This window comes from Chiloscyllium plagiosum, unplaced genomic scaffold, assembly GCF_037043375.1.
Source record: "Chiloscyllium plagiosum isolate Xiang-an unplaced genomic scaffold, Cpla_swu_hap1 HiC_scaffold_53X, whole genome shotgun sequence".
NCBI lineage: Eukaryota > Metazoa > Chordata > Chondrichthyes > Orectolobiformes > Hemiscylliidae > Chiloscyllium > Chiloscyllium plagiosum.
Window position 1 is genome coordinate 16,171,046 of NW_028270191.1, and position 24,926 is coordinate 16,195,971.

At 41.6% G+C, this 24,926-nt stretch overlaps 1 protein-coding gene and 1 pseudogene across 3 annotated transcripts in view; both read left to right on the plus strand.

Moving 5' to 3' along the window:
• The window catches only part of LOC122543353 (electroneutral sodium bicarbonate exchanger 1-like), a 449,950-nt gene extending 438,167 nt beyond the window's left edge, over window positions 1-11,783 (plus strand). For 2 of the 3 annotated variants that reach the window (XM_087985536.1, XM_087985537.1), the window contains exons 25-26: window positions 92-135; window positions 9,498-11,783. In XM_087985536.1, coding sequence (XP_087841662.1) covers window positions 92-110 — 19 coding nt within the window. In that variant the 3' untranslated portion in view covers window positions 111-135; window positions 9,498-11,783. The remainder of the gene's footprint in view (window positions 1-91; window positions 136-9,497) is intronic. The other variant, XM_087985538.1, reaches the window with a different exon arrangement.
• LOC148134652 (uncharacterized) lies at window positions 10,856-24,499 on the plus strand (annotated as a pseudogene).
• Window positions 24,500-24,926: the final 427 nt, after the last annotated feature.

Sequence of the window (24,926 nt, forward strand, 5' to 3'; positions counted from 1 at the left end):
CATCCTGTATGAAAATTAGCCCATAAATATTGAGAAGAACACCTTTAACATCTTCCTTCGTTATACTTAGTAATATGACTTTCTTTTACAGCAGTTCCATTCAAAAATAAATGTATGTTGATGCTCATGAATCAGGTGAGTCATACTTCAGGTTCATTTATTTGGAAAAACAGTGAAGTTATGCTCATTAGGATGAATAATGTCAATCTAGTGGGCCAGATACAGTTCAAGTTTACTTTGCTTTCTCAATGAATGTGAATTCTGATCTCAGAAAAGAAGCCTCAGTTGCACCAGTTTTATACTGCTATTTCACACGCCAGCCTGTAGACTGGTATGATTTCTGGTAAAAGCAAACAAGTGCTGAGACCCATATGCACATGTTGAAAATAGCTAAAATGATTTCACATACAGTCCTTACAGTTCACAAAAAATATACTATCAGTCTGTTCTGGATTTTAATACTGATTCCTGATAAACAGAATAGTGTTTATTAATCCAGTGAGATGATTTTCAAATGCCATTTCTTGTCAAATAAAAATGGCTTGATTCTGATCCACTTAGTATTGTGTTCCACATCAAATCTGCTCACCTATCTCCCTTCTCCTTAGTGATTCACATTGTGTCCCAGTCCCACACTGCCTCATGTTTAAAATTCTAATGCTAGTGTTTAAATCCTTATATGGGCTTGCCCTTCCCATTGTTAAACCTTATAATCCACTCTGAATTCTGAATTCTCTCTCTAACCCTCTCTGCTCACCACCTCTCTTTACTCCTTTAAGATCCTTTTAAATTTACCTTTTTGATCACCCAATCATTTCTCATCAGCATATTTCAGATTTTGTTTTATGCAGATTTTTTTTGCAGGTGGGGAAGCAGTTATAGTTTGGTTTCAAGGTTAATAGTCCATTCAATGGCTTCAGCTGATGCAGTGTGAATTGTTGTGATGTGACCAGGAATGCATCTCTCAGGGCAGGACTTCAGTCAGTGATAGTCTGAATTGGATGGCCACATTCACAATTTGAGCTGTTTCTCATGGTGCACTTATAGAGAAATGGCCTGTCCTCCAGCAACTGAGATTTGTCCACATTTTCCATGGAAGGTGGAAACCTGTGACTTCACCACTGGTCAGCTATCAATTTGTGATGCATGATGTTTGCAGTCACCCAGGTCACCATCAAGAGATAAGGCTGTCATCAATTTGTAGGATATAAAGTTTGTGCCAGTAAGGAACACTTTAGCCTCCTCTAGAAAATGGAGACTTCAGACACTGCAAGGATTACCATTTCAGCCTTCCACCTGAACAACTTGAATGACAGGAAGAATGCTATGTTCAGTTCTGTACTGACCACTAACCCATATCCCAGTGCCAAATTACCTTGGCATCACCCTTAGCCATATGTTGACTTGCTGGCAACACCTCCAGAACACTGGAATGAAGATCATGATCAAACTGGATCTCAAATGGAGATTTGCAAGTACTCCCTGGGACAGCAGAGCCAACACAGTACATACTTTTTCACTTGCCTGGTTTACACTGTGGCAGAATAATACTGCTCAACTTGATTCAGGAGTCACCACACAAACATGATGGATATCCACCTCCAGGAAGTCATGGCAATTGTTCCTAACACAGCTTGAGTGGCTTCCTGTGTGTGTACATTTTGAGGCTCCTGATGTCTGTAAGGAAAACATTCTCTTCAAAGAACATCACCAGCTGACAGCTCATGAAGCACTCCCATCAACACAGGACTTCAAAAATATTCACAAAGTTGTCTGAAATATTTAAGTTATGTTAAATCCAGACCCTGTCCACTCTTTCAAATGCCACTATTTTGAAGAGGAGCAGCATGGCTTTCCCAGGCATCCTGGCCACTACTCATCCTTTCACAAACATTCACTGAACAAAACAATCAATCTGGTCATTATTCAGTTGCTGTTGTGGGACCTTGCTTGTGTAAATTGGTTGCCGCATTTTTGTACGAGTGTCTTGAGACCAGGAAAGGTATTAGTTCTTTATTTCTGCTTTGAATAAGAATTTTCACAAACATGAAGGCAATCATTCCCTCAAGCCTCTCTTTTGATCCAGTTCCACATCCTCACTACATTTTTCAATATTTTTTCTCTCTAGAAACACATTTCATTGACTCTTGAAATCATTTATATTGTTCACTTATGATATTCTGTGGTGACTTAATTTACAAGTTTATAACTAATGGAAAATCTCTACCTGACATCCCTTCTCATTCCAATTTCACCATTTTAATTTTATCCTCTGCTTTTTAACTCGAAATACTAAACTTTGCTAATTTCCTTCATGTAACCTTGAAAATTCCAAAAAACAAAGCCCAACTTCAGCCCTCCTCAAAACTTAAATTCTTGATATCTAGAATCATTATCATCAGCAAATGCTTCAGTCTTCTCTTTAATCCTCGCTTTGGCTTGGGGCTGAAGTTTTGTACTCAGAAATACCCAATTTTGCCTCCAGAACATTCCCCGCTTAGCTTATTACTTAATGTCAGCCACACAAAGCTTTCATCCAGTTGTCACCTGAACAGTCAATTTCTTAAATATGCTATTCTCATCAGTTACCACAAAATTTCAATGGATCTTGAAATCTATAACCCAACTCTTCACTTATCTCCACTCATCTCCCAAAAGGTTCATTTCAAGGTCTTAGTTTTCAATGGCCTCACGTCACCCTATTTGGAAAATCCTGTTATCTATATATGCCAACCTGCACCCTAAATTCAACTAACTTGATACTATAAAATATCCTTCACCCCCTGCCCAACCCTGGCCATGTCATAGGCCCACCTTACAAACATTGTGCCTGTGTCCCCTGCATTTCTTTTCCAAAGTCACTGCTTGGCTCCTGAAGCCAGGGACAAGGAGGATCTTTTTAAAATATTAAATCCTGACAACCACAGCCTCAGTCTTCCCTTTTGAAATAACTCCGCAGAGGCTGGTCTCCCATCACCATGTCACCCTTTATTTACATGTGGAGAGTCCTTGCCACTGATCCAGAGCTAGCTCTCAGAGTGAACAGAACCTCCGACACTCCTGTTTTTTTTTTGTTTTTGTTTTTTTTAACCCCCACACTACCACCTAAGTGCGGTAGTGCTTATTTTTTTCCCAGCACCCATGGTGTGTGTGTGTGCAGGTGTGAGACACAATGAAAGACACAAAGTGCACAAATCATTATTCAAATTCCACCACCAGGAAGATTGGAAAACACCCAGGTGGCCAGTGACAAACACTGCCCTTCACATCAAAGGGCAGTGCTGTGTGATCAAAACAGTGAAGGGGAGGGTAGGGACTAAATCAAAATAGAATTGGAGGGAGAAATGATGCACTCCACTCCCTGCGGCGCCCACCTCTCCCTGAACAACTCCAGGGTATTGGTCGACACCGCGTGCTCCTTCTCCAAGGACACCCGGGCCCTAACGTAACCGCGGAAGAGGGGCAGGCAGTCGGCCCTAATGACCCCCTCCACAGCCCGCTGCCTGGACCTGTTGATGGCCAGTTTGGCCAGGCCCAGGAGCAGACCCACGAGGAGGTCTTCAGACCTGCCCTCCCTCCTCCGTACCGGGTGCCCAAAGATCAGGAGCGTGGGACTGAAGTGCGGCCAAAAACAGAGGAGAAGGTTTTTTTAAAAATCAAAAAGGGAGTGCAAACGCCCACACCCAATATATACATGGTCCATGGACTCCACAGCGCCACAGAACAAGCAGTTGGGCTGGAAGTCCATGAACCACCGCAATCTGCAGTTGCAGGGGATTGCTGCGTGCAGCACCCTCCACCCCAGATCCCCGAGAGAAAGGGGGAGGACTCCCACGTAGAGAGCCCTCCACTGGGGATCCCCACCGCCCGGTGGCAAATGGACACTCCTGTTTATCTTTTTGACAAACACTGCCCTTCACATCAAAGGGCAGTGCTGTGTGATCAAAACAGTGAGGGGGACACTGCTATTTTTTTTTTCTTTTTTTAACTTTTTTTCTTTTAACCCCCACACTACCACCTAAGTGCGGTAGTGCTTATTATTTTTTTTCCCCAGCACCCATGGTGTGTGTGCGCAGGTGTGAGACACAGTGAAAGACACAAAGTGCACGAATCTTTATTCAATTTCCACCACCAGGAAGATAGGAAAACACCCGGGTGGCCAGTGACAAGCACTGCCCTTCACATCAAAGGGCAGTGCTGTGTGATCAAAACAGTGAAGGGGAGGGTAGGGACTAAATCAAAACAGAATTGGAGGGAGAAATGATGCACTCCACTCCCTGCGGCGCCCACCTCTCCCTGAACAACTCCAGGGTGTTGGTCGACACCGCGTGCTCCTTCTCCAAGGACACCCGGGCTCTAACGTAACCGCGGAAGAGGGGCAGGCAGTCGGCCCTAACGACCCCCTCCACGGCCCGCTGCCTGGAACTGTTGATGGCCAGTTTGGCCAGGCCCAGGAGCAGACCCACGAGGAGGTCTTCAGACCTGCCCTCCCTCCTCCGTACCGGGTGCCCAAAGATCAGGAGCGTGGGACTGAAGTGCAGCCAAAAACAGAGGAGAAGGTTTTTTTAAAAATCAAAAAGGGAGTGCAAACGCCCACACCCAATATATACATGGTCCACGGACTCCACAGCGCCACAGAACAAGCAGTTGGGCTGGGAGTCCATGAACCACCGCAATCTGCGGTTGCAGGGGACTGCTGCGTGCAGCACCCTCCACTCCAGATCCCCGAGAGAAAGGGGGAGGACTCCCGCGTAGAGAGCCCTCCACTGGGGATCCCCACCGCCCGGTTGGAAATGGACACTCCTGTTTTTTTTTTATTTTTATTTTTTTTTTATTTAATTTTTTAAATTAGATTAGATTAGATTACATTATTAGATTAGATTACATTACAGTGTGGAAACAGGCCCTTCGGCCCAACAAGTCCACACCGACCCGCCACCCATATCCCTACATTTTATCCATTACCTAACACTACGGGCAATTTAGCATGGCCAATTCACCTGACCTGCACATCTTTGGATTGTGGGAGGAAACCGGAGCAGCCGGAGGAAACCCACGCAGACACGGGGAGAATGTGCAAACTCCACACAGTCAGTCGCCTGAGGCGGGAATTGAACCCGGGTCTCAGGCGCTGTGAGGCAGCAGTGCTAACCACTGTGCCACCGTGCCGCCCACACTCCTGTTTATATCTGTCAGCCAGAGCTCCCTGATTGGACTAGATTAACGGCCCCTGTCAGACAACTGATCTGTGACCCACCTGGTTGATCTTGTTACAATTGCTATATACCCCCCACCCCCCCAAGTCTGAGGACATTGGCCAGTTTTTTTTTGTAGCTGCTGTTGGGGTGTTTTAGCACTGGGTCAGGTTCCTCCAACTCTGCCTCTGAGACTGGCGTATGTAACACGCAGTAGCTTGCCTCTTGTGCCCGGAATCTCAGAAGAAATTCATTCTCCTCTTCAAGTGGTAAAGGCATTAAGATTGTGACATCTGCCGTGTCCAATTCAGATTCTGAGGTAGAGGGGGGATCTCATAGAGACTTATAAAATTTTAACAGGTCTAGACAGGGTAGAAGCAGGGAGGATGTTCCTGAATGGTGAGTGCATCCAGAATCAGGGGTCACAGTCTGAGGATTTAGGATGGACCATTTACGACGGAGATGAGGAGACATTTTTTCACCCAAAGAGTGGTGAGCCTGTGGAATTCATCACCAACAGGAAGTATTTGATGCCAAAATACTGAATGTATTCAAGAGACAGCTAGATTTAGCACTTGGGGTGAATGGGATCAAAGGTTATGGGAAGAAATCAGGATTAGGCTATTGAGTTAGATGATCAGCCATGATCATGATGAATGGTGGAGCAGGCTTGAAGGGCCGAATGGCCTCTTCCAGCTCCTATCTTCTATGTTTCTATGTTCACAGAGAGGGAAAACCCACAGGTTCCAGAACAGTTGGAAACACCGTCAAGGAGCCGGGCATGTCTTGTTCTGACAGCATTTGAGTGTTTGCAGCTTTCATATCATCCACATGCTTGTTTAGGACTGTTGCACCTATTCGAACTTTATTCGTCACTGGACCTGACATTGCATCTTCCATACCTCTTACCTGTGCAGGGCCATTCCCGTGGTTCCTATACCAAACTTGTCCCCTGAAGTAACTGTCTCTCTCACTTAGTGGAGTCTTGTTTCCGGCATTGGTGTTCCGAATGCCATTTCATTCCCTTTCCCTCCCTCCCTCAGGTCTGGGAAGATCCAATTTAACCTGGCATGGAGTCTTCTCCCCATTAGCAACTCTGCTGAAGCTATCCCTGTAGTAGTATAAGGGCTGGTCCTATTTTCAAATAGAACCAGGACAGATACTGCAGTTATTGAAACTTTAGTATTTAGCCTGCCTTCAAAGTTTGGACTGGTCTTTCTGCCAGACCGCTGGATGATGGATGATGTGGAGCTTTGGTATATGTCGAACACCATTTAACTTTAGGAAATACTCAAATTTCCTGCTGGTAAACAATGGCCCATTATCTGTGACCAACACTTCCAGGAGTCCATGTATTGTAAAAGATGCATGCAGTTTTCTTATCATCCCCGTGTTTGATGAATGAACTCTGCACATCCAGCCACTTTGAGTTAAGAACATTGAATCCATGAAAGGACCTACATAGTTGACATGTGACAAGTCCAGAGTTTACCCAGCCATTCCCATGAATGTGGGGGTGCAGCTGGCTGTAATTTTTGTCCTTGTTAGCACTCTGGGCACTGCCCCACCAATGCAGCTATGTCTACATCCAAACCCGGCCACCAGACCTATCTTTATTTTGGAGACCCCGGATGACCCTGGTGGAGTTAAGCCAGTATCAGGTAGCCTTTTAGTACAATCAGTGGGAGCTGAATGAGCTGCTTCTCCTAAGAGACCGGAACCAAAGTTATACCCTTAATCAGTCAAGGTTGCCCCATGTAGCTTCTCAGTTTAGACGAGGCCTTATGCAAACTTAAGGGTTGGAATCCAGAGCAAATTTTGTGAAAGACTGGTTCTGCGATAACTGATAAAGCTGTGTCGGTATCAACCTCCACTAGGGCGGCACGGTGGCTCAGTGGTTAGCACTGCTGCCTCACAGCATTGGGTCCCAGGTTCGATTCCAGCCTCGGTCAACTGTCTGTGTGGAGTTTGCACATTCTCCCCATGTCTGCATGGGTTTCCTCCGGGTGCTCTGGTTTCCTCCCACATCACAAAAATGTGCAGAGCAGGTGAATTGACCATGCTAAATTGCCCATAGTGTTCGGTGCATTAATCAGAGGGGAAGTGGGTCTGGGTGGGTTACTCTTTGGAGGGTCGGTGTGGACTTACAGGGAATCTAACCTAATCTAATCTGGAACCATGGCTGAAGAGTTTCAGGGCAGAGGAGATGACCTGGAGAGTGCAGTGAAAGAGACTCACTGAGATCCTTGTAGAGAGAGGAGGAGAACTTCTTCAAGGTAGGCATCCTTGGAAGAGGCTTCGCAGTCAGGTTGAAATCAACTAGGAGAAAGTGAGGACTACAAATGCTGGAGATCAGAGTCGAAAATGTGGTGCTGGAAAAGCACAGCAGGTCAGGCAGCATCCAGGGAGCAGGAGAATCGACGTTTCAGGCATGTGCTTTTCCAGCATCACACTCTCGACTCTGATCTTCAGCATCTGCAGTCCTCACTTTCTCCATTAGAACTGGGTGACCGTTTAACTAGACATTTATTTTGATTGAAATTACTTAGCAACATCCAAATCAGAGCCACTGTTCCAAACCAAATGTAGGTGGGCTTTCCAGGGTGTGTACCTCCTGGATATCACCCTATGAGATCTCTTACTCAGTTTAGGTCAAGTGGGACACTTTTGCTGTCTTGAGTACGTAAACTGGCAGCAAGCACAATGGTTTGCCAGTCAGGATGCTGAAGAAAATGTTAACCATTTGGCCAAGGCTCGGCTTTGTTTTGGGATTTTGCTGTGGGCTGATCTAGAGTCCCGATGTTCAAGATATGTCCTGAATGAGGCCGTGGAACTGCCTTCACTCAAGTGGTGTCCCCCAAGTTCAGGGGCCTGCCGAGGGTGTCCACCTCCATCAGAATTTCTTCTGTAACATGCTTTATTCTCATCGCCACTGAAATAACTCCAGATGCCGGTATCCTGCCACCAAGTCACCCTTTATTTACATGTGGAGATCCAGCTCCCTCAGAGCCAGCTCTTCAGTTGAACAAAATCTCTGACACTCCTGTTTATTTTTTCCCCTTTTTTTTTCCTTACCCCCACACTACCGCCTAACTGCGGTAGTGCTTATTTTTTCCCCAGCACCCATGTTGTGTGTGTGCAGGTGTACAAATCTTTATTCAATTTCCACCACCAGGAAGAAAGGAAGCACCCGAGTGGCCAGTGACAAGCAGTGCCCTACACAAAAGGCAATGTTGTGTGACACTCCTGTTTATTTTTTTTTACACTCCTGTTTATATTTTTTTTTCTTTTTTTTCTTTTTTCCCCAGCACCCATGGTGTGTGTGTGCAGGTGTGAGACACAGTGAGAGACATAAAGTGCACGAATCTTTATTCAATTTCCACCACCAGGAAGATAGGAAAACACCCGAGTGGCCAGTGACAAGCAGTGCCGTACACAAAAGGCAATGCTATGTGACATTCCTGTTTTTTTTTCTTTTTTTTCTTTTTTATTTTTTTTTTTATTAACCCCCACACTACCACCTAAGTGCGGTAGTGCTTATTTTATCCCCAGCACCCATGGTGTGTGTGTGTGCAGGGCATTCCTGTTTATTTTTTTTTTATTCCACCACCAGGAAGAAAGGAAAACACCTGGGTGGCCAGTGATAAACACTGCCCTTCACATCAAAGGGCAATGCTGTGTAACACTCCTGTTCTTTTTTTTTAGTGACAAACACTGCCCTTCACATCAAAGGGCAGTGACACTCCATTTTTTTTTTTTTTTTTATTAACCCCCACACTACCACCTAAGTGCGGTAGTGCTTATTTTATCCCCAGCACCCATGGTGTGTGTGTGTGCAGGACATTCCTGTTTATTTTTTTTTTTTTTCTTTCAAGGAGAGTCCTTACACATACACTCACAATAGGCAAACACCCAGGTGGCCAGTGACAAGCACTGCCCTTCCTCTGAATTATATATATTTTTTTTCTTTCTTTTTTTTTTCCTTTTTTTTTTAAATTTAACCCCCACACTACCACCTAAGTGCGGTAGTGCTTATTTTATCCCCAGCACCCATGGTGTGTGTGTGTGCAGGACATTCCTGTTTATATCTGTCAGCCAGGGCTGTCTGATTGGACCGGGTTAACATCCCCAATCAGGGAACTCATTTTCTGAGGTCCACCTGGCTAACCTCATTACAATCACTACAACTTCCCTACATGCAAATTCCTCTCCATCCACCTCACATCTTCCTCCTAAAATAGTGATCTGAGCCATTATTTTCTGAAGGCATGATATAAATTCACATCTTTTGTTTATTCTTAGGTTTTAATCCCAACATTGACAGAAAAGGATGAAGCTGGAATTGACTCAGGGAAGAGCCAAAGTAGAGAGGTTTTCAAACAAACACCAACACTGCGTCCTGGAACATCGTTGAAGAATAAAACAAATTGAAGGCAACAAATTGTCCTTTTAAGAACTCCATTAAGACCTTTCAAAAAGAAGTTGAAGTATAATTTTAATTTTGATTTTGTTTTTGCAAGTGATTAGATTGACCCGAGCAAAAGTTTGAACTCTTGAAAGAAATGTAATTTTATGCATTTTTAAAAATTTTCAGTTTTGTGATACAATGCCTGACAAAAATCGACCTTTTGAAAGATCTTAATCTCTAACCAGCATATAATTTGAAACAATTGATGTATAGATGGTAAGAATAATTAGATTTGTTATATGTACTGCATTACAATTATGGTGTGATCACCAGTGCTGTTTCATGTTATTTCTACACTTCAAGGTATGTTTCATGTCCCTGCATGAAAGATCTATTGTCTATCAACATTGTTTACATGTACCTTGGTCACTAAATGTTATCTTTCTAATTAATAAAGCAACTTGCAGTGCAATATACTGTACAAATTAAAATCGCTACTAATATACTACATGGCTAGTGAAAAGATAATTCTGAAAATGTTTTCTAAGAATCCCTTACCAATAGACATTGAGAGGTTTCTGTCATCTGAAACCCTCATCAGCCTGCTGGCAGTAATATCCCTGTTGTGAACTTTGAGGGGTACTAAAATGAATGATGAACAATTGTATGGCATTGATATGATAAACAAAATTTAGTTAATATTTGTTATTATGCTGAAGTGTGCAGGATGAAAGAATTAGCTTAGAATGCTGTGATTATATAAAGCTTCAGAACTAATTAGAAAAATACAAATATTAAACAAAACCTGCAAAATCATACCCTGTGAAGTTCAGTTCTGAGTACATAAAACGTTTCCTAACTTGCAAGTTCATTTTTAAATTGTTCCCACCGGAAGCATCTGCTGCCACATTCTTCAAAGGACATTCTGTAGTCATGTTTTAAATTGCTTATATATTGTCAGATAATTTCACTTCTAAATAATCATAAGGTAAGTTAATTAACTGTTTCTTAAATCAGTACTTTTAACAAGATGGGAAGCTTAAAGTGCAATAGCATAGCAATACATAATTATTTTCATTTATTCTTTCGTGTTAGGGAAGAAATGTCAGAAATTCATTCGATGAGAAAGGATTAAAAATGCAAATTTAAATCTAGTATCAAAACTGATATATATGTAAGTGCCATGAAAGTAACACTAGTTCATCAAAAAGAATAAGCTGTTGAGGGCAAGTGGTGAGCAAGTCTATGTCTAATGCTAGGTAAGACCATCTACAATCAGCAGAGATTATCAATATACTTGAAGATCACCACATACCTCTTGACACTAAAGTCAAAAAGTTTTCAGCTGAAGGAGAAAGGTAATGTCTGGGTGGAAAAAAGATGGTGTTTTCAGGAAGAACATAACAGACTTATCTCTAGTTCATAACGTATCATAGAGGTAGAGAAACCCAAGTCATGGACTAAAACACCACTACAATTCTCAAAGGATTATATATTATGTTACAACAGAGACTGGTGGAGTGCACTGACGGTCTATTCCCACTATGCCACAGGTCACAACATAATATATTATGATATTGATATAGCAAATTAAAAATCTTATCTATATCAGGTTTTAAATAAAAATATCTATCAACCAGTGTTCTTCAGGAAAAGAGAAAATTTGCTTTTTCTCTGCAAAGGTTCACTGAAATAAAGAATAACACTTTCTGGTCATTAGGGCCATTCTTGAAGGCATAATTGCCAAGGCATAGAATGTTCTGATATATGTGGTCAAATCACTAATCATGCATCATTGTCTCTGAAGTCGTAGCAGATGCAATTTGCTCAGGAAATACAATATTGAGAAGTTCTTGCAATCATACTTCCAGAAGAACCAATCGATTTTACTTTGAAATCAAAACAGGGTATTTTTCAAAATAGGAATGACTAAGGGGCAGCCTTTCCCCATAGGCTTTTGTTTCCCAACTAATTCCATATATCAAAGCATCCTCCATCCAGTCACTGTTCAAACAACCTTAGCAGGAGTCTACAGCAGTACAAGTTATCACTACTCATGTGATTTCCAATGTCCAATGAGCTTTCAGTTACCTCTTTGAAATAAACCACGTCACGCATTTCCATAAAATTCAAAATAAAGCTGTTTTTCCACAATCTTTCAAAACCCAAGTCCTCCAAGACATTTTAAATCTGAAGTGTCATCATAACAATTAAGACCATATTGAAACTGTGCTGGTTGCAGGCTGTTGAGGGCACCTGGCAATAACAAAAAAAAACTCTATTCTGCTGTTAAAACTCATTTCTTCAGATACTTCAATTCACAATTTTAGAATCTTGTATCATTATGTAACATCTTTAGAGCACTGTTTTTGTCTGATTTCCTGGAGAAACACAGCTATCAAACAAGTAATTTCCATTTTATGATTTTGAATGTATACATACCAAAAGAAAATTAAAATATGAAAATATATCCTTAGTGAATTTAAAAAAGTGCAGGCACAAATTTTTAATATAGCTTCTTTCTAGTGGACATGTAGAAATAGAGACGCATTATTTTATTTTAAAAGAGACTTATAGAAATATATTAATAGATTATTTTGTTGCAGAAAACCTATAGTCTTATGACAGTTATAATGTAAATAAAAGTACAAGCGGAAATCAAATCCACTTGGTCCACCAAGCAGAAGCTTGTTGGCCTAAATCTGAAGGATGGACTAATAGTTCGCATACACAAGATGACCACAGACCCCTTCAACTAAGAAATATAAAAGTATAGTAAAGCCAAAATGGCTTATATTTTAGTGATGCCATTTTTGTTTCTGTTTATTAGTCCCAGATATTTAGATGTGAAGACCCAGGTATATAAATTGTTTGTTTACAGTATTGTTTAAATGGAGTAATGTGATTGCAGTTTCAGTTCAAGGTGAATGTAAAAGTTATTTATGATATAGTGGAGGAATTGTTTGTAAAAGTGCTGTAAAGTCAGGTAATGCTGTGTTTAATCTTGTTTTATTTTGTTGCAAATTTGTTGTAGTGAAAATAGAGATGCAGTAAAATAAGTGTTCACCTAAACTGTAACAAATGAAGAAAAGCATCATTTTAAAGAGACAATATTCCTCTTATTTAAATAGGCCTGCATTTTGCAAAACATTAGAATGGATTTTCATTTTTTCTTAGCCTGTCATGAGTATCAATGAAGATGATAGAAACTTCTTTTCATTTTTGTTCAAAATGTTAAATGAAGTCTTACTAACAATGTGCATAGGTCGTGAAATGCAGCCTTTTTAGAACAAGAGCAGAAATTCTGTGAACTTAAATAATTAAAATGTGAATGGAACAATTATAATTTATTTCTATAAGGAAATAAAAATGATTAAAATACAATGATTTGATTATTTCTTAGATAAAAGATCTGATTTTAAAATACTGCAAGTGATCTTTACGATGTGATGATCCATTAATATGAAATCTTAGAGTGGTGGGATATGCATATATACTTGTGACTCCCAATGTTGTGTTTCTAATCTAGCAAGCATCATCTAGTTATTTCCTCACAAGATATCAGGAAAAATGTGCTGAATCTTCAACCTTACTGCTACCTGCTTTGGAGCAGCAGTGGAAGAGCTTTTGGAGCAGGTCCCATTTGTTGCTTGATATGGAAAAGCTTAAAAAGGAAGTGAGGACTGAAACAATCCTCAACTTACATTATTTTTTCATAAAATACTTGAATCTTTGGACATCTTATACATTACATTTTAAACTGCTGTGCATAATGAAATAATTTGAAGAGAAAAACATTCAGCAGTATATCTGTAGATGAACTGGTGATTCAAAGACCTTGTCTGAAATATTTCAAGTATCACAATAAAGGCTGAGACAGTTTTCAATTAATAACAATTAATTTATTTTAACTTCAAACAATACATTTTAAATTAATTATTTATTTGAAATTATACTTCTTAAAGTAAAGATATGGTGAAAGAACAAAAATAGAAGGCATTTGAAAGGGAAAGTTTAGTTCAATGTGACAAAAAAAGTGTCTCCTTTGAAAATCCTAATAGACAATTCACAAATGAGTGTTTAAAAAATGAGGGAAGTCATTTTCTTCTCAGGATGTGAGGTGGGACAGTTGGAAGATGCAGCAGAACTCAGTTTTACGATATTCCTGTTGGCTTTGGGACCCATTACATTTTCCTGTTTGTCCTGGAATAGGGGGTTCTGAATCTCTCATCCAAACGTTATGTGAAACTATTGTGCCTTATTGCCCTGAGGATTATTGGCTTCTGGGTTGCTGCCTGGAATCCTTAAGCTGATGTTATTAGAGGAAAGGAGAAACCAGAGACTGGTGACATGTCCTCCTGGCTGTGCGTATATTGTCATATCCAAAGAATTAACAGGCAGAATCTTCCAGCCCCAAAATGAAGTGGGCATTGGTGAGAAAAGTGGGGGAATCACGTGAGATCTGCAGTGAGAGGCATCCTGCCTTTCAGAGTAAAAAGTCCCATTTTTCAACCTTGAGTTGAACGGTGAGATGAGATTCTCATTAGTGAGCGATGAAAGGCTGATTTACATGGATTGGCATATATTAACATCTCATTATGAAAGCACCTGACCTCATTGATATGCAGCTTCTCATTCTTCCACCCTCAGCATAGAACCTAGACGGAGACTATTCCCAATGTTAGAAGAATGAGAGGTGATCTTATTAAAATCTGTAATAATCTGGGGGGCTTTAGGTGCTGAAAGGATTCTGAAAGGATTTGTCACCTTCAAGGAAATCTAGAAATGGGGATAGTTTCAAAATAAAAGGTGGTCCACTTCAAAAAGAGATGAAGGGAAATTTTGGAATTCTCTTCACTGGACAGCAGTGAAGACTGAGACACTGACTGTAGAGTTAGGTTCAAGGCTGAGTTAGACAGATTTACGAACACAGAGGAAATGATGGAGGCTGGTACAATTACAGCATTTAAAAGGCATCTAGATGGGTATATGAATAGAAAGGGTTTAGAGAGATATGGGCCAAATGCTGGCAAATGGGACCAGATTAGGTTAGGATATCCGGTCGGCATGGACAAGTTGGACTGAAGGGTCTGTTTCCATGCTGTACATCTCTATGATTCTACGTGAAAGTCAGAGCAGTAACCTGGCAACCCTAAGCATGCTACTTATTCATACAGATTTCCAGCGGTCACTAACATCTTGGGGCATGCTCCATTGGTAGGAAGTGCATGCTGGGTCAAAATCCTGGAATTCCCTCCCTAACAGCATGGTGGGTCAACCCACAGCAGGTGAACTGCACCAGTTCAAGAAGACAGCTCACACCATCTTCTCAAGGGCAACTAGGGACAGGCAATAAATGCTGGCCAGCCAGTGATGCCCACATCCCACAAATGATTTTTTTTTTGTAAAAACCCACCCTGCTCCTCCAACAAGCAGGATCACAAGGTCCCTGTCAGCAAAGTGGAGTATCAATTAACCTCTAAGAGAAAGTGAGGACTGCAGATGCTGGAGTATCAGAGTTGAAAAATGTCGTGCTAGAAAAATACAGCAGGCCAGGCAGCATTCCGAGGAGCAGGAGAATCAATGTTTCGGGCATAAGCCCTTCTTCAGGAATGAAGAAGGGCTTATGCCCGAAACGTCGATTCTCCTGCTCCTCGGATGCTGCCTGGCCTGCTATGTTTTTCCAGCACGACATTTTTCAACTATCAATTAACCTCTGTCTGATAAGTTCAGGGCAAATAATATGAACTGTGGAGGGCAGTTGTGGGCTGCCAGTGCTTGACCGGGACACATGACTGAGTGTCAATGATGGTGCTTGTGCCAGATGTCCCAGCAGATCCACCTGTATTTCTAACTGTGGCAAGGGGGGAGAATATGACAGATTGGCACCAGAGGGATATGTTGCATAGTTAACGAGGCAAGCGAGGGAAAGTGGCACAAGTTAATTTGCTTTGGCTCATAGGGAAACTGGGCAAAAATGACAGCCAATTTCTGGTAAAATTCCGCCCAATATCTTGTTTTGGCAGATGTTGCTGGAGGCTTATTTTTTGAAGATGGCTGTGCCATCCAGCAACATTACCATGAAATGGCAATTCTGGAAGATTTTCCAAAAAGCATCCCAATTACTGGTACCACACAAACAAGGTATGCTGGACAAATAATAAATCAATGTTTGTCTGGCAGAGCACACACCTGAATACAAAAATGGGCTTGATGTTTATTAAATCAATTGATGTCGGCAGTAATTATTCAACTGAAAGCAGATAGGGTGGTTTCCTTTCTCTTTTGGCATTAGTTATATTTATGCAATCAAATGTTGTATAAATGCAAGTTCTGATTGTTTTTGCAAAGCATGTGTTACAAATATAAAACTTAACCTTGTGGTCGTCCATAATTTCCACTTTGGCACTAAATGTTTAGATTAACTACTGATGAAAAATGGAGCCAGAAGTGTGACCTGGAAGAGTAAACTCAATTAAATATATAACCTTAGAACCAACTACCAAATCTCGAAGACGTGTTTTCCATTTTCTGGTTATTAGATGCAACTATTTCGCCAGTATTTCCATCATTTATCTTATGTTCACTTTATTCTTTACGAAATGGTTTAACTTTATTTCCACCTTGAAATCGATATAATTAATATTAGCAAATGGTTACTTCTCTTGCCTGATGCAAGGCTGACCGTTGATATTACTTCCGGTCGGTTCATTTCGCAGTTCTTTGAGCAACGTAGTCACCCTTGCTTCGAGGCTTTGGGCATGCGCTGCAACGTACCGTTTTCCGCGCGGGCTGCAGAGGCTTTGTGATGTTTTTGTGCTGCTGTCAAGGGGTCGTCATTTTTTAAATGTACAACAATTCCGTAAAAACGTAAGGAAGGAAAACTAGTCAGTTTTTAGTATTTTAAAAACTAATGTTGTCGAACTTCATAATCTGATAGCAAAACGTAATTTAATTGCTTGAATTTATTTGTTGTTCACATTTGACAACGTTGAGTGCCCCAATTAAGCTTCATGATTCCATTCAAGTGTTTATGACCTTTCCCAATTCATAGGTTTACCTTCTAAAGAACATTACTATAGATTAATGACCTCTGGTGGCTGGAAAGGTTCCTTTGCAAGTGTGACCACATGATCTCTTTGAATTCTATAGTTTTGATATTGTGATTATGTATATATGTCAAGTAATTGCAACCTACTTTCATGGTGGCAGTGGCAGGACATTTTCATGCACCTATTCAAAGTAAATTGAGTTTATCTCAATTTGAGATTACTTCTTAATTCACAATATTACAATATTGTAACAGTGGGAGTGGAATGTGGTAGCCACACATCAGATAAAGTAGTGATTGAGAAAGATTGAGACAGTCAATTCATTTGAGCATTACTATCATAACATAGTTTCCACTTTGCTTAAACTTAACTTTGCTCACTACTTCATTGATGGTTCTACTTTGCCATGTGAAACTAAGAATAAACTCTGGATTCATGCAAAACATGAAGTAGGCCATTCAGCCCCATCACATCTTTCATTCTTTAAGATCATGGCTGATCTATTTATGTCCTGAAGTTCATATTCCCAATGACACTGAAACTTTAATTCCCTTGCTTAACAAGAATTTATCTACTTTCACCTTAAAATATTCATAAATACTTGGTAGTAAAGAACTAAAATATTGCTAAAAGGAGACTAGAAGTTGAAACTTTTCATCTCGCACACATCTGAAGTAGGTCACAAAGAAAATGATCTGGGGAAGAAAAGAGAATGCGGATTGGTCAGGCCATAATTGGAGGTACAGCAAGAGCAGTTAAACCTCGCTCTTAAGTCTCGGACTGGCAGGTAGATTCTGATTGGGCATTACTAATTCTAATTCTGGATTAGTGGTGCTGGAAGAGCACAGCAGGCAGCATCCGAGGAGCAGTAAAATCGACGTTTCGGGCAAAGCCCCTTCATCAGGAACCCGAAACCTCGATTTTACTGCTCCTTGGATGCTGCCTGAACTGCTGTGCTCTTCCAGCACCACTAATCCAGAATCTGGTTTCCAGCATCTGCAGTCATTGTTTTTACCTATTACTAATTCTAATGCAACCCCATGGTAATGATCTTAACCAAATAGAATCCACCTGCCTGGTCTCAATATTTGATGACCCCCACCTCCACCACTTGCTGAGGTAAAGCATTCCAAAGTTGCACAACTCTCTGACAACTGTCCCTGTTCTGGACTCACCAACAAGGAGCACCATTTTCTCCATATCCACGTTATCATTTGGGATCTTGAATACATCAAGCTTCTAAACTCTTTGAATAGGCTAGACTTGTTTTCAACACTTCCCTCGTAAAACAAATTGCTCTTTCTAGGTATCAAATCTAGTGAACCACCTCCGATGCATTTGCATCTTTCCTTAAATAAGACCAAAACTGCAAGTAGGATTTGAGATGCAGTCGCACACATGTCCTCTATAACTAAAGCATAACATCCTTACTTTCATGTTCAATTCCTCTTAAAATGAATTATGGCACTCTATTAGCCGCCTTAATTACTTGCTGTACCTGCATACAAATCTGTAGTGACTTACATGCTGGAATATACTGATCTCTCTATTTCAGAATTCTGAAGTATTCTCCATTTAAGTAATATCTACTTTCTTACTCTTCTTGCCAAAGTTAACAACTTCACATTTTGCTACATTATACTCCATCTGCCAAATCGTTGTCCACACTCTCAACCTACCTGTATATGTCTGCATCTTTCTAATGTCCTCTTCACAGTATACTTTAGTACCCATCTTTGTGTCATCTGAAAATTTAGCTCCCAAACCTTCAATTTCCTTATCTGAATAATTGATAAAAAATGTAAAAAGCTGAGGCCCAAGCAAAGATCCCTTGCAGAACTCCTCTTATCACATTCTAGCAATCAAAGATCCATGAGTATGTACAGTACTATTTTTGTAAGCCAGCCATTATTCTATTCATGATACAATGGTACCACCTACCTAATATGCTCTTACTTTAGACATTAACTTTTTATGTGGTATTTTGTTAAATGCCTTCTGGAAATCCAATTACAGGTTCCCATCTATCCACAGTACATGTTTCCCCTTTTAAAAATTTCCAATAAAATGGTACAACATGATTTCGCTTTCAGAAACCATGCTGATTCTTCCCAATTACCCTGAGTTTTTTTGTGCTCAGCCATAACCTCCTCAATGATCAATTCTAACAATTTCTCCAAGACAAGTATCAAGTTAATTGGACTATCATTTCCTCTTTTCTGCCTTCCTCCCTTCTCGAATAGAGGGGTTATATTTGTTACTTTCCAATCTGTTATGGACCAGACCAAGCCCTCAAATTATGTTAAGAAGATAGCCTAGATCCTAACTTTTTCTTATTTTAAAGGCAAGTGTCAGGCATTGTGTTCTGAGTGTAATTTGATTGGTTAAACTACCAGATTTAAACAAAATACATTTATTCAAACACAATAGTTAAAATGCAACAAAAGAAAGAAGAAATTGGAATAATTAACCTATTGGGAAACTTAACAGAATAATAGATTATTTAACTAATAAACAGTAACTGTTCCAATATACTAATATCCCATAAAAGCAAAAAATCAATAAAATAAATTGTCTCAGGCAATTCTTCAGTCTAGGAGGAAGAAAAATAAAGAGAAAACTTGAGAGAGAGAGAGAGAGTAGTAGGGAGAGATATACTCCAAACCCAGCTTCAAGACCCAGCAACTCCTACTGGAAAAAGTAGAACTAAAAATCCTGCTTCTGTGGGAGCTTCACCCCACCCATTCAGGCTGTTTCTATCATTCCAACATTCAACTTAAAAAAGCCAAGGCCTCTCAAACTGTTTACTCATAGAATCCCTACAGTGTGGAAACAGGTAATTTGGCCCATTGAGTCCACACCAACCCTCCTAAAGACATCTCATTCAGAACTTACCTACCCCTGTAGCCCTGCATTTCGCATGGCTGGTCCACCTAGTCTGCACACCATGGGCAATTTAGCTTGGTCAATCCATGTAACCTGCATGTCTTTGGACTGTGGGAGGAAACTCTAGCACCTGGAGGAAACCGATGGAGAATGTGTGTGGGGTTTGCACAGTCACCCAAGGATGGATTTGAACTTAGGTTGTTGGTGCTGTGAGGCAGTAGTGCTAACCACTGAGCTACCATGCAGCCCAACTCTAGTGGCTCTGAGTAGACTGCTAGTCACTTCTCTCTCAACCTTTCATCATTTTAAAAAAAAACACAGGACAAGATATACCTCTTAAAGCCATAGTATTGTCACAAGTCTAATGGAACTTTTCCAGAATCTAGTGAATGCATTTACTACGTCATTAATCTCTTTAAGACCCTTGGATGAAATCCATCAGGACCTGGAGACCTGTCAGCCTACAGTTCCATCAGTTTCTCAGTACTGCTTCCTAGGTGATTAGAATTTCACCAAGTACCTCTTTCTTTTCTCTGGTTTACAGCCAATGCTGAAATACTTTTTGTATTCTCTACAGTGATACAGTCAGACCCCAACCAAGGTTTCCCAACTTATTATGGTTCGAGGCAAATTCCCTAAAGGATTAAGTTCGTGGGTTAGGAGGGATGAACTGGCTTTATTCACCTGCCTCGGTTGGTCCCCAGCAAGGTTACTTTAAAAAGATCACTCCCTTAGTGAGTTTTGAGAAGATTTGTAACTCAGGTTGAGGCTTTGGATGTAGGTTTGCTCGCTGAGCTTGAAGGTTCATTTACAGACTACACCCAAAAATTCCTGAAGACCATCAAAAACACTAAGATAGAAGAGGATGAAATAATGGTCTCCTTTGATGTAACAGCCCTGTTTACATCAATCAACATTAACCTGGCCAAGGAAACACTGACTACACTATTAGAAGACCCAAAGACATATACACCAAACACCATTAACTTCATCAACAAGGACAGTATCATCAAGCTAGTGGACCTATGTCTTACCACACACTTCACCTTCAACAACAAAACCTACAGACAAACCAACGGAACACCCATGGGATCTCCGATATCAGGGTTCTTAGCAGAGGCAGTAATGCAGAGACTTGAACAAACAGCTCTGCCACTCATCCAACCCAAACTTTGAGTCCACTACGTGGATGACACCTTTGTCATCATAGAGTCATAGAGATGTACAGCATGGAAACAGACCCTTCGGTCCAACCCGTCCATGTCAACCAGATATCCCAACCCAAGCTAATCCCACCTGCCAGCACCCGGCCCATATCCCTCCAAACCCTTCCTATTCATATACTCATCCAGATGCCTTTTAAATGTTGCAATTGTACCAGCCTCCACCACTTCCTCTGGCAGCTCATTACACACATGTACCACCCTTTGTGTGAAAACGTTGCCCCTTAGGTCTCTTTTATATCTTTCCCCTCTCACCCTAAACCTATGCCCTCTAGTTCTGGACTCCCGACCCCAGGGAAAAGACTTTGCCTATTTACCCAATCCATGCCCCTCATAACTTTGTAAACCTCTATAAGGTCACCCCTCAGCCTCCGACGCTCCAGGGAAAACAGCCCCAGCCTATTCAGCCTCTCCCTATAGCTCAAATCCTCCATCCCTGGCAATATCCTTGTAGATCTTTTCTAAACCCTTTCAAGTTTCACAACATCTTTCCAATAGGAAGGAGACCAGAATTGCACGCAATATTCCAACAGTGGCCTAACCAATGTCCTGTACAGCCGCGGCATGACCTCCCAACCCCTGTACTCAATACTCTGACCAATAAAGGAAAGCATACCAAACGCCTTCTTCACTATCCTATCTACCTGCGACTCCACTTTCAAGGAGCTATGAACCTGTACTCCAAGGTCTCTTTGTTCAGCAACACTCCCAAGGACCTTACCATTAAGTGTATAAGTCCTGCTAAGATTTGCTTTCCCAAAATGCAGCACCTCGCATTTATCAGAATTGAAACTCCATCTGCCACTTCTCAGCCCATTGGCCATGTGGTCAAGATTCTGTTGTAATCTGAGGTAACCCTCTTCGCTGTCCACTACACCTCTAAATGAAACAAATTAGAGGAAACCTTCAAGAGCATCAATAATACCCTTACTGGCATAAGATTCACGAAAGAGGAGGAAAACAACAACAAACTGCCATTCCTAGATGTCACAGTAGAGCGAACAGCCAATGGGGACCTTCAAACCAGCATCTACAGGAAAACAACACATACAGACCAAGTATTGAACTACAGAAGCAATCATCCCAACATCCACAAACGAAGCTGCATCAGAACATTATTTCAATGAGCCAACACACACTGCAGCACAGAGGAACTACGCAGAGCAGAGGAAAATCACCTATACCGTGTATTCAAAAAGAATGGGTACCCAATGAACACAGTCTGCCGATTTCTCAGCAACGAACCCAAACAAGCAGACAAAACACGTCCAGAAACCCTAGCCACTCTCCCCTACATCAAAGACATCTCGGAAATGACTGCCAGACTACTCAGATCCCTTGGCATCATGGTAGCCCATAAACCCACCAACACACTAAAACAGCAGCTAATGAACTTGAAAGACCCTATACAGACAACAAACAAAACTAATGTCATTTGCAAAATACCTTGTAAGGACTGTAACAAAGACCACATTGGACAACCAGGCAGAAAACTAGCCACGAGGATACATGAACACCAACTAGCCACAAAAAGACGTGACCCTCTCTCACTAGTATCCTCACATACAGATGAGGAAGGACACCACTTCGACTGGGACAACACCTCCATCCTAGGACAAGCCAGCTAGAGACACGCACGAGAATTTTTAGGAGCATGGCATTCCAACTGGAACTCTATCAACAAATACATCGAGTTAGACCCCATCTACCACCCCCTGAGAAAAAGAACAGGAAGTGACTTCACCACAGGAAATGACATCACAACCCAAAAAAACCCCAAACATATAAATAGAAAGCAGGAATTTTCAGCAGTGCTTCGCCTGAGGCCCACTGAAGATGTTACCTGGTAAGGTAACGGAATGTCTAGAAATGAACCTTTCAGCTCAGCGAGCAAACCTACATCCAAAATCACTCCCTTGTGGACACCTTTCTCACAAATCAAATAAATGTATGATCTGAAAACTACCAAATTATCAAGGCTTTCTTGCGTTGATGAAAGAGTTAGTTTATGAGTTACTAAACACAAACGGAAAGATTTATGCAACACCCGTGCACACAGATTAGGAACAAGAAGTGAGTCCAAAATAATTTCTTCAAAAAAAATTTTAAAGATATGAGTCAGTCCCTCTGAATGTTTGTGAAAAATAGTGGAACACTGATAGTTAAACAGTCAGTTTCAGGATTCTTGGCTTTTCCAGGTTAATTTTAGTCTTATTGTCCTGTTTCTATTGACATTGGTTGGCTGGCAGCACCGAGCAAGTGAATCACACTTGCCCTGTTTCTTTCTGACTGGCCTGCTGGTTACTTGGCTACCAGCACTCCGAGCGAGAGATTCCTGTCCTGTTACCAGTAACGCAGGAGGGACTAATCTTTAATTCTTTAACAGTGACCTATGCAGCATACTTGATTAGATTCCTTACAGTGCAAAAACAGGCCCTTTGGCCCAACAAGTCCACACCGACCCTCCTAAGAGTAACCCACCCAGACTCATTCACTTACTCCCTACTTGTGCACCTAGCACTACGGGCAACTTTAGCATGGCCGATTCACCTGACCCGCACATTTTTGGACTGTGGGAGGAAACCGGAGCACCCGGAGGAAACCCACGCAGACACGGGGAGAATATGCAAACTCCACGCAGGCAGTCACTCAAGACTGGAATTGAACCCGGCTCCCTGGCACTGCGAGGCAGCAGTGCTAACCACTGTGCCACCCACTTGTACTTGAACCTAGGCTAGTGTGCATGTAGAATCACAGAATCCCTACAGTGTAGAATTTTTTTTTATTTCAAAAATATACTTTATTCATAAAATAATTTGATGGTCTGTACAGTTGGTCATGCCATACATATGTAAACATGTACATACAGAGATCAAAACTTATCATTTTTATACAGGTCTGTACATTTTTTGATCATATGCCTATATAATTAGCTGAGGCGTCAGCAGAGCCCAAATGACTGCATGGGCCCCCTGTTCTTCGTTAGGCAGGCAGACTTTACACAGTGGTCTTTCCCCACCGCGCCTTGGCAGCAACTGCCCCAAGCTTCAGCGCGTCCCTCAACACGTAGTCCTGGACCATGGAATGTGCCAGTCTGCAGCACTCAGTCGGGGTCAACTCCTTCAGCTGGAAGATCAGCAGGTTTCGGACCACCCAGAGAGCGTCCTTCACCGAGTTGATGATCCTCCAGGCACAGTTGATGTTCGTCTCGGTGTGCGTCCCGGGGAACAGACCGTAGAGCACGGAGTCCCGCGTCACGGCACTGCTCGGGACGAACCTCGACAAACACCACTGCATTCCTCTCCAGACTTCCTCTGCGTAGGCACATTCCAGAAGGAGGTGTGTGACAGTCTCGTCACCCCCGCAGCCGCTTCGAGGGCAGCGTGCGGTGTGGCTGAGAGTCTGGGCGTGCATAAAGAAATAGGCCATTTGACCCAACAAGTCCACACCGACACTCCGAAACCCACTTAAACCTATTCCCCGACCCTTGTCACAAAGCTGGTCCTTTTTCTCAAAGTTACTGTGTCCTTGATTTTTTTCAGAGGGGTCATGAAACAGCCCAGGCTCCGAAACGGCTGAATTGGTGCAGAGATGAATGGATTATTGGGCCTTTTTTGTTTCCTCCTAAACAGATGTTTAGCCAAAGGCTTTCATGTTTTCGAAATAATAAAAGGGGAGCGGCCAGTCCTGGGAGCTGAGGTTTTTTTTGCTTCAGTTCAGCAGTTGTGTGTGTGAAGAAAGGCTGGATACTCTCTCGTCGTCTACCCTTCTGATTTTGAACTGTGAGTTGCCTGTGCCATGTTTCACTGTTGGTGCTAAGAGATGTGTGTGTTATCAGAAAAGCACCATTAAATCGGATTTCGTTAGGATAAGTTATCACGTGTTCTATTTTCTGTTCTTTGTGTTTAATTCCATAATTTTTTAACAAATAGCAAAGTTATGGTCTAGGCTGTTTAAAGATTTTTTGAGTGGTCTGGCCTAGTCCATAACACCCTATTACTCTATGTATGCTTCCATTCATTAGCACACCTTCTTCCACAGGTACACATAGAGCACACGGTATTGGCAAAGGCAAAATAAAATGTCTGTAAGAGGTGACCTGTGGCTGTGGGGGTTGGGGAGGGAAGAATATTCAACCTCCTTGTTATATCTTGCTCTTATG